Source organism: Miscanthus floridulus, chromosome 14, assembly GCF_019320115.1.
Source record: "Miscanthus floridulus cultivar M001 chromosome 14, ASM1932011v1, whole genome shotgun sequence".
NCBI lineage: Eukaryota > Viridiplantae > Streptophyta > Magnoliopsida > Poales > Poaceae > Miscanthus > Miscanthus floridulus.
In genome coordinates this window covers 22525845-22538964 of record NC_089593.1, presented here as the reverse complement: position 1 = coordinate 22538964, position 13120 = coordinate 22525845, and the positions used below count along the sequence as shown (strand labels likewise).

Sequence of the window (13120 nt, the reverse complement as noted above, 5' to 3'; positions counted from 1 at the left end):
ATTTCGTGCTCACTAATGGGTCCCACTAGAGAGTTGAGGACAGCTCATTTCAATCCTAATTCTGCTGAGCTCATTCCAAACCGAGGGTTCCAAATTTGTAGACGTTGTCTTTGGTAAATACAATCACTTTAACTACATCACAGTGTATATCTAAGGCCATACTCATTAATATATCTAAGTACATAGCTAATATATCTAAGTACATAGCATATGCTATGTATCTAGAAAAGCATAATATGTCTCCTAATTTATAGAATGCTATAATTTAGAATAAAGAGAACAGAAAGCAATGTAACCATAAAATGTAATCATTACACTCATTTTAAGAGCACAAAACATCATTCATGTTTTTGAAATTTAATTTAACATAAATTAGATTCAAACACAACACAATATTTAGATGACATGGTAATTTCCAACACCGGAACTTATCTCCTACTAATATCCTTTCTAGAATCTTGCCAACTGCATCGAATCGTAACAGCCTCTCCTTCCGTAGGGGTTCGAAGGACCAATTCCATGCCTCTTTGCACCGTCCACTTTCCTCATCTTTCGGTGTTTAGATGCACTACTGTCCAGGTCCAGATTGACTTTAGGAGGGTTCTTGAAACAGAAAGATGCAGCAACTTTCTGAAAGACATCAATGAATTAGACACAGCCACCCAACCAAAAAAAGAACCCAACCAAAAAAAGAATACTACTTAGAAAACAGACAATTTGCATTTTGCATTCATTGTGTGCTTGGCAACATCAAATATTAAATATAATAGCTAGAGCAAAGATAAATGCACACAAAACAAGGTCTAAGAAATAAATTCACAATTATGTACCTTGAGATCAAGTTGATGGACATAAAAAATGTCTTTCATAGAATGTGAGTTGTAAGCCAAAAGGTAGGACCTGTAGGCTTCCTTCGCAGACTGGTTTAGGAAGTAATTCCCCCCAACAATGTTCTCCTGCTCCAAAACTCAAGTTAAATACACATTAAAACAAAAAGACTGAATTGAAAAAGAGACAACTCACAAGTTGTGATTGCGATTTTGGCACATGCTTTTCACTGAAAACATATTCAGTCAGAGAAATATTGGCTGCCTGCAGGCAAACATTGAATGTGTTACTCCGACTATACAATTATGATTACTATTTGGAGAATCATAATTGGAGATGAAAAAATCCTAAAAAGATACTAAACATATCAATACTTCGAAGCACTACCTTCCACAACTATTTTGACCATATACTAAGAGGTTCCTATTAATATAGAGGGAGAAGAGAGGGAAGGGGACATTACCTGTAGGTAAATAAGAAACTTCAGTTCTTCCGGTAGTAAGAACAATAATGCACTTCCTTTGCCTTTGTCACCTCGGGCAGTACGACCAACCCTGTGAATGTAATCCTACAAATTAAATTCCAATGTAAGTTAGCAAATTTGAGAAATTAGATAACTTACTTATTTAGGAAGGTTCAGAACCACTTACCTTTGGGTCATCTGGAGGATCAAATTGCACAATATAGTCCTAAACAAGACAAACGATCCTTAAGTTACTAAGGGGTACAGAAAGAAGTGGTAAAATTATAGTCCTAAACAAGACAAACGATCCTTAGGTTACTGAGGGGTACAGAAAGAAGTGGTACAAATGATATAAAAACACAGGTCAAAACCTTACCACATCAGGAATATCGAGCCCACGAGCTGCCACGTTTGTGCATAATAAGATGCCATTTTTCTCCTTCAAAAATTGGAAGAAGGTACTAGTTCGCTTCTGCTGCTTCTGCTGCCTGTGGATATCATAACACCCTATCCCAAGGAAATTTAGAAATTCTGCATGGAACTTGACTGAGCTACAGGATGAAAAGAACACCATGACCTTCACATCCTCCTTCCTATGCTGCATCCTTCTTAGGAATGCATACAGAACCAGAAACCTTTTCTCGCTAGGAATGACACAGTAACCCTGCTGCAAGCCCTCAACAGTAGGCTGTAAGAGCATCACAATTATTTCTCATACAAAATAAATTAAAAAAATCTTTAAAATAGAGTTGGAGCTCTCTGCACTGGGTAGGCCTGGTGCAAGTGGTAGAGTCTTACCGCCTGTGACCGGAAGGTCCTGGGTTCGAGTCGCGGTCTCCTCGCATTGCACAAGCGAGGGTAAGGCTTGCCACTGACACCCTTCCCCAGACCCCACACAGAGCGGGAGCTCTCTACACTGGGTACGTCCTTTTTTTAAAATAGAGTTGGAACAGCATGGTGAAGCAGTCCACACCTTTAATTTAGAATCATCAACTCCAACATAAACAAGTTTCCTTTGTCTTTCTTCATTTTGCCCAAACGTAAAATTCGCAAATTCAACAACCTATGGGATCAAAACACATAAGCAATAAGCAATGGCACAGACACAAAAATAGGGACAAGATTGAATATGCTAATCCTTTAACCTTTTGAGTCTGTGTGGCAGAAAAAAGAACAGTCTGCCTATCCTGCATATGATGCATAACAAATTGAGAACTAAATACAGTAATCTCAGTACAAAAGTTAAATGCTGCACTCTGCATATGAAATGAAGTTGTCAGATTATCACATACCTGAGGGAGTCGTTTAAATATTTGTTTCATATCCTCTTCAAAATTTTGCTCAAGTATGCGATCAGCTTCATCAATTATAAGGCACTGCAACATACAAATAGCCATGTCAAAAATAGGGTACATGTAGGTCAGTAATTACATCCACTGCTTAAGCAGCAATTTTCATGAAATTCAATGTCATTTTCCTGAGAAATAGGACCATTGAACATGAGCCAGCAAGCCTGGACTTGTCCATGGGGCAGCCCAACGCAGCTAACAAGATATTGCATTTGCCAAGCTATGAGTGGGCAGCACAATCGATTCCACCCCAGCCAGACAATATATTTACAGTGCAATTATATATTCGTTTCATTAGAAGTAAAATTTAGTATTCATGACAGATATGGGAGAAAAAAAATTATCTACAGATGCAAGACTTCTACTAGTTCCCACTTAATTCGTTTTACACAAAATAAAAAATAATATAACGCCAAACAGGACCCATTGAACATGAGCCAGACATAATCGATTCCACCCCTTCCCAACAATATATTTGTGCAATTATTTATTCATTTCATCAGAAAAGAAAGTATTCATGACAGATATGGAAGAAAAAAATTATATACAGATGCAACAATTCTACTCATGGCAACTAGTTCCCGATTCGTTTTACAAAATAATAACAATATATCCCATGGGCTTAACAACCCACATAACATGGCTAATGATGAATTAATGATTTTATAAAAAAAATAGAAACCATTAGCTTATACAATTTTGCATATACATTGCATAATGTATGCTGGAATTTCATTTATACTTAATTCAATATTAACAGGTAGACTTCCAGTCATGGGTAACAAAGTGGAAGACAAACACAAATATTGATATATATATATATATATATATATATATATATATATATATATATATATATATATATCCTGAAATATAAGGGACCCAAGTTTTTCCTAAGTCAAACTATGCCAGTTTTGACCAAGCTTATAGAAAAGAATTAACATTTATACATCATAATATGCATTTTCATAATGTACATCTTCGATGTTGGACATGATGATACTTTTCTATACAAATTTAGTCCAACTTTGCATAGTTTGACTTAAGGCAAACTTGGATGCCTTACATTTCAGGACAGAGGGAGTAATCAGGTGACTGAAATGCAAGTAGAGTAGATAAGTATGAAATTACTGGCTGTATTTGCTATTTAATGTGATAATTAAAATATGCACACTATTTCAACAGAAGTATTTCCTTGAAGATTGGAAAAAATGATAGTAGCCAAAATGTCTTTACCTGTAGCCTTTTGTAGTTGAAACTACTAGTATTTCGCAGATGATCCAGAAGCCTGCCTGGAGTTGCAACTAAGAGATTGATCCCTTTCACAAGTTGATTGGCTTCATTTCTCATGTTAGTGCCACCAATTACATAACCAAGAGTTTGTGAGTGATACTTCATTAATTCCTTGGCAACATTGTGTGTCTAGCACAAAAGAATCAATGAAACACATAATTAGGGATACTCAAGTGTGAGGCCCTACAAACGAAATTTCAGCAAACATCCAACATTTAGATACAGGACATAAAACAGTCTCTTTTATGCATTATATTTAAGCAGCATTATCTCAGAAAAGGATAGTTTTATCTCAGAAAAGGATAGTCTTATCTCAGTCGGTATATCTGATTTTGATTGTTTTATTCAAAGCAAGTTGAATAGTCACAAAACATGTAAAATGGAATTAAATATTAATACTGTAGCGTCATGCATATACCTGGATAGCAAGCTCCCTTGTTGGGCAAACTACAATAACTCCAGTTCCGTTCCTTGGCATGAAGCACGCTTTGTGCAGCAGTTCAATTGCTGGTATAAGGAAGGCAAGGGTCTTCCCTGAGCCAGTTTTGGCTGAACCCAGCACATCATTACCTAGCATGAGATGCGGTATTGATCTAGCTTGAATCTGCAATCATGAAAAGAACCACGCATACATGCCATTACAGTGATGCCAGAATCAAATAGTGAAGCAAAGAGCAGATCAGCACACATAACGCATTCATTCGCACAAATATTCAACTAACGCAATCATTCGCACAAATATTCAACTATATGTAGTTATGTAAATGCACCGAGAACAGAAATACATATCCAGAAAAAAACGATGCAATTGCAAATATATAGGCGTAGGCGAGAATGACCTCGGTGAGGTGGCTGTAGTTCATCTCTCTGATCGCCTTGGCAGTGAGCTCGGATATGTAGAGCTCTGAGAAAAGTTTGTTAGTCAGAATTCCTCCACCATTGCCCTTCTTCACATTTTCCTCTTTCTTTGCGATCTTCTCCTTCTCTTCCATCACCATCTCATCCTCGTCCCGCTTCTGCTTCCGCATCCCCTTGCGAATCTCCTCCTTTTCATGTGTATTTTTCTTCTCCCTCGCCATACTCTCCATCCCATTCCCCTTTTCATTCTTCCGCTCCCCTTCCCCCTCCACGCGGGCGGCGTCGTTGATCGACTCTCCCGACTCCGGCAGAGCAACGGGGCTCTTCGACGGCTGGGCCAAGCGGCTACATGAGCTCAGGTACATGGAGGCGCCGGGGGCTGCAGGACTCAGCCCGGCTAAAGTCGAACGGTACATGATGGCGGCGGGCGGTGGCGGCGTGCGGCGGCGGCGCTAGGGTTGCAGATGTTGGGTAGAGGCAGCGGCGGCGGCGGCTCGCTACGGCGGCTCGTATGTGTGTGTATATATAATAACGGCAAAGCCGGCTTGTGGGCCGATCAAGAACAAACTGCCGCGGTCCATGGAAGCGTGCCCGACCGGCCCAACAATAGCGGTGAGCCTTTTGTGCGTGTTTTCCACAACAACTGAGTCAAATCCATACCGATCCTTAAACTTGTGTGTCCACATAGTGCTAAAAAAAGATTAATAAACTTTGAAGTGGGGGAAAAAGATTATTGGATACTGTATGCATCCAATTTTTTTCTCACGTCGGGAACCTTGGATCTAAAACTTTTTCCAGATCTCGTTCTTGTTCCTCACACAAATCAATGAGATTCAGGATTGGAAGGACGACTCCGACGTAACCACGGGAGTGAAGATGAGGATCATTCCAGCACGACACAAACGCCGACGCGACGACGGTGGACAGGGTTCAGAACAATTTGGTGAGTTCTTGCTTTGAATTGAAGAAAGGTATGTAATACAGCTAATCTTCTTCTTCTTCTCCGATCTGGCCATCCAACGGTCCCCGTGGGGTGCTGTTTCACTGTTCTGCTACCAGCCTTGATAAGGACGACGACGTCCCGATCAAAAAAAATAAAGGACGATGTCTCTGGAATCCTCCTCGACCTTGTCCTTCCTAGAGACGCCGTCCCGTAAAATTTTTGCATTTTGATCCTTTTTAAAAACAATTTTTACAAATAAACCATGTCGGAACATTTGCTAAAAATAGACCACAACCACGGCGTATCAGAGCATCACACAGTGGTATGCAGTTCCGCGCTGTGTCAGTGGACACTGAGGTTAGGCCATGTCATCAACAGTAGGGTTCGTAGGCAGTTGGGCCCACCGAGCTCGGCGTCAGACGATTCAGCGCCGAGGTCCAGACCTCGGTGTGGAACGACTCAGCTCCGAGCTGTGGGCATCTAACCGGCGCGTCCCTCTCCTTCCTCCTCTCCCTCATTCTTTTTCCCGATGCCTCTCTGTTTCCTCCGCGCCCCACGCCCGAACCCTAGGTGTGGGCTCAGTTAACACCCATGGCCAGAACTCGGCGCGGGTCGACTTAGCGCCGAGGTTTGGCCACTTAAAGCCCGCGACCCCCTTCTTTCTCACCTCCCTTCTCCATTCTTTCATCCCGCCACTGGTTCTCTCTCTCCTCACCGCCCCCCACGAACCTTAACTACCCTATTGGTTCACTACGGCGGCCGAATTCGGCTTGAGGACGATTCCCCGAGGTAATGGCCCTTGCCCTCCCCTACTTTGTCCTGTTGGAATGGGTTGCATTGGTTGGATACTTGTAGAATGTTGGGTACGGTGGTATTTTATGGTTGTTCAAGTATATGTGAAATTCTTGGTTTAGATTTAGATGCGGTATGATATTTTTGAATGAGTTGTGTAGTTTTGATTAGTTTCACTTGTAGTTTGTCACTTGGCACTAGGGTTTTGTTGATAGCGGTGGGTTAGGAGGTTATAAGAAAAAAGCAGATGTGCTATTATTGGTAAATATTTGACCATGACATGTAGAATGATGGGTTATGTGTAGGAAATATCGAATCCTATCAAATTGTTGTTTGCATTGTGTTGATTGTAATGCATTGGCAGCTGTAGTTTGAAATGTTATTGATTCACTCGTTGCATATCATTATTTGATAATTTTGTCTAGTTTGAATTATGAGATGATGATATGTGACAATATTTGTTGTGTGATGGTTGTAGATGGATAAATTAGTGAGCTTGTGTCGATGAAATATGGTCGGCAGTCTACCTAGGGGTATGCCCAAGGTAGTAGATTATCGGCAGACAGATGCGCAAGCCCCAAACAAGACGGTGACGCAAGACAGACACGAGGTTTTATCCAGGTTCGGCCGCCGAAAAGGCGTAATACCTACGTCCTGCGTCTGATTTGTATTGCTGTATGTCAATGAGAGATGTTTTTTAGAGGGGTCCCCTGCCCGCCTTATATAGTCCGAGGGGCAGGGTTACAGATCCGGAAACTAATCCTAGTCAGTTACAATTGCCATATGTGACCGGACAAGGATTCCTATTCTAACCGACCAGGATCCTGCTTGGTCGCCAAATCCATCTTGATTCCTTGTGCGGAACTCCGATCAGGTGAACCGAGCCGCACGTCGTTTTTCGGGTGGACTGAACCCATTGATCCGGGCCAGCCCAAGCTTAGCCGTAAGGGTATAGGGGTTAATACCCCCACAGCTAGTCCCCGAGCATCATGTATTATGCTGCGACACGCCATTTTCACCTTCTCCGACAAGCGAGGCTTGGAACCTTGACGCCTCCGACCACCGTCATCACCGGAGAAGTAGGTTGTCCGAAGAATGTATGGTGCTCTTATAAAAAAAAGAAAAGATTTCTGTCCTGAGAAGTGTGCCCACTTGTATTTCTGAAAAGAAATGTAAGTGGTCTTGAAGCATAGCATTCTTGAACATCAGAAGCGTAGGGGTCGAAAAACAAACACATTCACCGCAAGGTGAAGTGTGCCCACTTAGTCCCCGAGCCTGGTAGGAGGTGACGTAGGCACGTGGTGCCAGGGTCTAAAAAGAATTCATAGTTTAGTTGAAAACCGAATTGCCGTACAGGCAAACATGATGCACCGGCAGGTGCATCGTACCGACGTAGTCCCCGAGCTTGCTGGAAGGCAAAGTATGAGCCTTGTAGCAAGGTCTAAAGAAATGTCTCTTAACTGTATGTGAGTACAGATCACATGTAGCCAAGGAGAACCATTATTCAAGCAGTGGTCGGGGCAGTCCCCGAGCATATTAATAATCCTTTTAATCATTCAAAGCACCGGGGTCGATTTAAACAAACACATTCACCGCAAGATGAAGTGTGCCCACTTAGTCCCCGAGCCTGGTAGTAGGTGACACAGGCATGTGGTGCCAGGGTCTAAAAAAGAAACTCCGCTGAAGTTAAGAATCCAATTGCCGTACATGCCAAACAAAACACACCGGCATTTGCATCGTACCGACGTAGTCGCCAAGCTTGCTGGAAGGCGAAGTATGAGCCTTGTAGCAAAGTCCAAATAAATGTCTCTCAACTGTATGTGAGTACAAATCACATGTAGCTGAGGAGAGCAAAACTCCAAGAAGTGGTCGGGAGAGTCCCCGAGCACAGCGGTTGTCATAGCAGCTCCTGAATACGATAATAGTCGGAGCAGTCCCCGAGCACAACCGTGGTCGGAGCAGTCCCCGAGCACAAAAGTGATCCGGACAGTGCCCGAGCACGGTAGTGGTCTGGGCAGTCCCCGAGCATAGTAGTGGTCAGGGCAGTCCCCGAGCACAGTAGTGGTCAGGGCAAATCCACGATCGCGTGCGCTGCTTCTACTATTATTTGGTGTATTTATTTTTCTCCACTCTCTGCCAAGTCCAATCTGACCAGTCTGACACGTCTGGTCGAAAAAGTAAATAGGTATAGTACGTCATTCTGTCTTCTTTTTTTTTTTGGCAAACAGTCGGTTGACACCTGTATTGAGGTGTGTCAGTGTGGGCCCTCTTACACCATCAACGAAGAGGCGCGTACACTGTTAACGAAGGAGCGCGTTTATTGGCGTAGATTTCGAGGTCGTGTGAACAACCGTCTGCGGCGCGTGCGCACGACTCCCAATATTCTCGGGCGAACGAAACGACGGTGCCCTTTTGCTTTATATAATGTAGGTCTGGTAAGTTACCCTCACCATTCCCCATTGTCATCCGCCGCCGCAACCTTCTTCTTCCTCCTGCCGAACCCTATTCCCCCAAAAATCATCACCAATCCCCTCGGTCTCCCGCATCCACCCACTTAGTAAGGACCAACTAATGGCGAAGAGAGACGCCCAGAAGAAAGGCGGGGTCATGGCGAAGGAATGGTGGAAGTCGCGGAGCAACGAGCAGACCATCGAGGACCTCGTCGCCATGGGAGTGCTCCACAACAAGGCACTTGCGGGATGGCGTGCACCCGAAGGAGAAAGCTTCCCCGATCCACAACCAGGTGAAATTGTGGTTTTTGAAGATTTCTTCAAACGGGGTTTTGGGATTCTAGTGCACCCTTTCCTTCAGGGTCTCTGCTTATACTACGAGATTGGGATTTGCAATCTGCATCCCAACTCGATTCTTCTCGTCTCTACCTTCATCCATCTCTGCGAGGCGTATGGTGGCTTCCAGCCCCATTTCGACCTCTTTCGCCACCTGTTTTGCCTTCAGAAAAAGGGAAGTGGTGGCTTGAAGATCGCCGGAGGCGTCTATCTGAACTTGCGTGACGGCATGAAAGCCCAATACCTGCACTGTCCCTGGAACACCTCATTGGACGAGTGGTACAAGAAATGGTTCTACATCCGTGAAGAGCCGAACACCATCACTTTGTGCGACGTGGGGCTAATTCCAGAGAAGAAGAACAGCTGGTCGGAGAAGCCCGAGAACTTGGAACAGATAGCCGAACTGCTCGGGATGATCCCGTGGGGAAGGCTTGATGGCCCGAGCGTGGTCGGCAACTTCATTAGCCGACGAATTCAGCCATGCCAGAAAAGGATTCATCCTGGCTTCGAATACCAAGGTGGCGCGGATCCGACAAGGACCAGGAAAGAGCCGCTCGATAAAACGGAGATCAAGGCCAGGATTGGAGAGCTGTTCAATCTGGCCGATCCGAATTATGTTGCACTGAACGCCATCGAGCACGCCTTCAAGCTGGCTCGACCTCCCCCAAAGGTAAATGACGTTTCCTTTTAACTGTAGAGTCATGTTGTATCAAGAAAATAACTGTCTTTTCCTTCATTTTGTGTCACAGTATAATGGCCGTGACCGGGCGGGAGTGTTCGTGTCGCCTCCCCCTGGTGTAGAATGGCCACAAGCTACCGGCCTAGCCGCCCAGACCAGCACCAGGACCGACGACGTTCACTGGGCGGTACTCGAGACCATAGAAGACGCCTCGACCAGAGCCGCTGGCAAGCGTCCGGCTGCCAGCAAACGGCGCCAAGCCATCTTCCCCCTGTCGGACGACGAAGCAGAGGATGCTGACATCTTCCGGCTCGTCCCCCGAAAGAGGAGAAGGCAGGTGGGACTGACAGAGTAGGGTGGCTCCTCTGGACCAGCAGTGGTCACAGCACCGACCACTGCTGCACAGAGGACGGACGAAGGGAACATGCCGCATCATACTCCGACGCCCGTACCGGAGGTTGATCAAATCCCGGTGGGAACTGCCGAGCAAGCTGAGCAGGGACGGTCGAGGAGACGTTCCTTCGCCACATCCTTCCGCAAATCGAAACTGTAAGTATCCATATTTTTGATGTAAACTTAGCATTTTGTACTGGATGCTATTGTCGTTTAAATTTGCCTCTGAACTCATTAGATCTCAGTCCACCGAAAACCCCGACCAGCTAGCTAGGTGCGGAACGTCCTCACCAACAACGGTGGGACCAACTGCTCAGCAACCAGCCGTGGAGGAGCCCACGGCAGGGACTCCGCCTGGGTCTCAGCAGGCGGACGACCAGACGCCGGTCCCCGAGCAGAATACAAGTGCTCCAAGCACGAACCCTGACAAGGCGGTTACCACGGCGCCAAGGGAGCTGGATCTAGCCGAGGGGCAGCAGCCAGAAGTTGCCCGGAACATGGTTACCGACGCGACGGCTCGTGGGAAAGCCGTGGTGGTCGTGGAGTCTGCAAACGCCGGACCAGTGCCGCCTCCCGAACAGGAGGCTGAAGAGGACGAAGTAGAAGAAGTCCTGGGCCGTCCCCAAGATAGGCGACAACATGTATATGTATCGCGCTATCGGAACGACGAATGGGTCATGCACGAGGAAATCCCAGAGGTCGAAGAGACCTTAAGAGTCGAACGGGTGGCCAAGCGTCTGGTGACTGAAGTCCAGGTATATTTGGCTTTAGTCCTTGACCCTGTTGTGTAGTCGAACTGTCTGACGTGGCTTGTCTGTGTGCAGGACTTGATGAAAACTGCAAGATACCGCAAAAGGTGCTTCGACCAGATAGAAGGAATCGTGATGACCAACAAGGAGCTGACGGCTGAAGTGGAGCGCCTACGGCGCCAACTTGAAGCCACCGACCAGGAGAAGACAGACCAAGAGGCACAGAACCAAAACCTGGTCGGCCAGCTCCAAAGCAAAAAACAGGAGAAAACAGGTAAGTGTTCACCGTATCATAACAAGTGCGGGACTTGTGTTGTTTTGTTTTTGACAGTAATAGATGTAATGCAGGTTTAGAAGCTGAAGTGACCCGCCTCCAGGGAGAGAACAGCCGTGCGCTTGCAGAATGTGGTCGCCTGAAGGAGGACAACGAGAAACTGGTACGCCGCCAGTCGGAACTCCAAGACCACACTAACAGGATGAAGGACGACCTGAAAAGTAAGCACTCCAGACCACCTTTCTCATACAATTGCCCACATTGCCTTGTCGTATCATCACGTTTGATGTCTTGTACTGTTTTCAGTTTTGAAAGTCAATGCCAAGAGGCACCTTGAGGCCGTGATCAAGGAGCGTGACGACTGGAAAGCACAATGCCTTAAGGCCACCGAGGAGCGGGACACGTGGAGCAAGCGGTGCCAAGAAATGGCAACTGGCATTGTGCCCGTCCTCGACCTTATCGACCCGGTGCTCACTGAGGAAGAGCTAAGGACGCCTCAGCTCGGACTGGTCGAGAGATGCAAGCAAGCATGGGGATGGTTCCAAGACTTCGTGAAGGAGGCGGGTGAGTACACTGGTGCCCATGTGCTAAGCATGGTGCGTGCTCACTACCCCCTGATCGATCTCAAACGCTTGGAGGCTGGGTACCCGAAGGAGATAGACCCAGACAAGGCCGAAGAACTTCGGACGGCCCAGCTGGACTTGTCGTCAAAGATAATTGGCGATATTAACCTGTGCGGAGGTGGGACAACACCTGTGCAGGGTATGCCATCGACAAGTCAGCCGGAAATGCCGTCGGCTGCAAGCCAACCGACGAAGCCTGCGGTCTCGACCAGCCAGGCACCGGCGGGGCCATCTCCTTCAGCTTGATTAGCTTAAGAGTCCTCAAGACTCGAGTAGGGTATCAGAGGCGACGAGCAGTAAATGCCCTGCTCGCCGACCAGCCAATGTAATAGGCTTAGAGCTGTAGAAGGAGGACATAGTTGTGTTATTGTAAACTTGAGCCTCTTCAGGCAAGCTTGTAATAACGTAACTGTATATTATTACAAGCTTGTTTGCTTTATACAAAACGCGTTTAAGCTTGAAATTTTTTGTTGGTGTAACTAAGTGGGAACGTGTTAACGTTCGGTTTAGTTGTACCGTTTTGCTCGACACATCATCCCGAGGGGTTTGTGCGGCCCTGGTTGGCATGTGGTCGGAGTGTGAGGTAACATGACCTGTGCACACGTGGACACGGACAAGTCAAACCAGGGGGGACCTGCCAATCACCCGCAACGTAGAGAGCGGATCCCGTGCACGTGTTGGGAGGAACCAGAGACAGGACCTGCTCCGAAAACCGTAGAAGGAGTGGTGGTCGGCTTGTACTGGCTAAGTCAGAATATCCATAAAATTCGTAGTGACACATTAGAGTGGTCGGAGAAATCATAATTGCTTTATTAAAATAAATCGAAAATGTAAGTAGAGTACATATCTCAGTAGTTAAGCATAAAATCGTCTAAGCTTGTCGATGTGCCATGAGTTTGGTACGTCCGTGCCGTCTAGATGAGCTAACCTGTAAGACGTTGGACGTGTGACTTCCTTGATCATGTAGGGTCCCTCCCATGGGGTTGCGAGTTTGTGGACACCAGCCTGGTTCGTCTTCCACTTCAGGACTAAGTCCCCGACCACGAAGAAACGCTCTTTAACGTTCTTGTTGTAGTACCTGCGCAAAACA

The 13120-nt window shown here is 45.9% G+C and overlaps 1 protein-coding gene across 1 annotated transcript; it reads right to left on the bottom strand.

The window, feature by feature from the left end:
* Window positions 1–292: 292 nt before the first annotated feature.
* On the bottom strand, window positions 293–5355 carry LOC136503285 (DEAD-box ATP-dependent RNA helicase 27-like). The gene is made up of 12 exons (XM_066498413.1): window positions 4773–5355; window positions 4352–4537; window positions 3877–4062; window positions 2584–2667; window positions 2437–2478; window positions 2265–2354; window positions 1668–1979; window positions 1479–1517; window positions 1292–1396; window positions 1024–1092; window positions 831–956; window positions 293–630 (listed from the first exon to the last, which is right to left on the bottom strand). The coding sequence occupies exons 1-12, from the start codon at window positions 5205–5207 to the stop codon at window positions 451–453; spliced, it is 1854 nt and encodes a 617-aa protein (XP_066354510.1). The 5' UTR covers window positions 5208–5355; the 3' UTR covers window positions 293–450.
* Between the last annotated feature and the right edge of the window lie 7765 nt (window positions 5356–13120).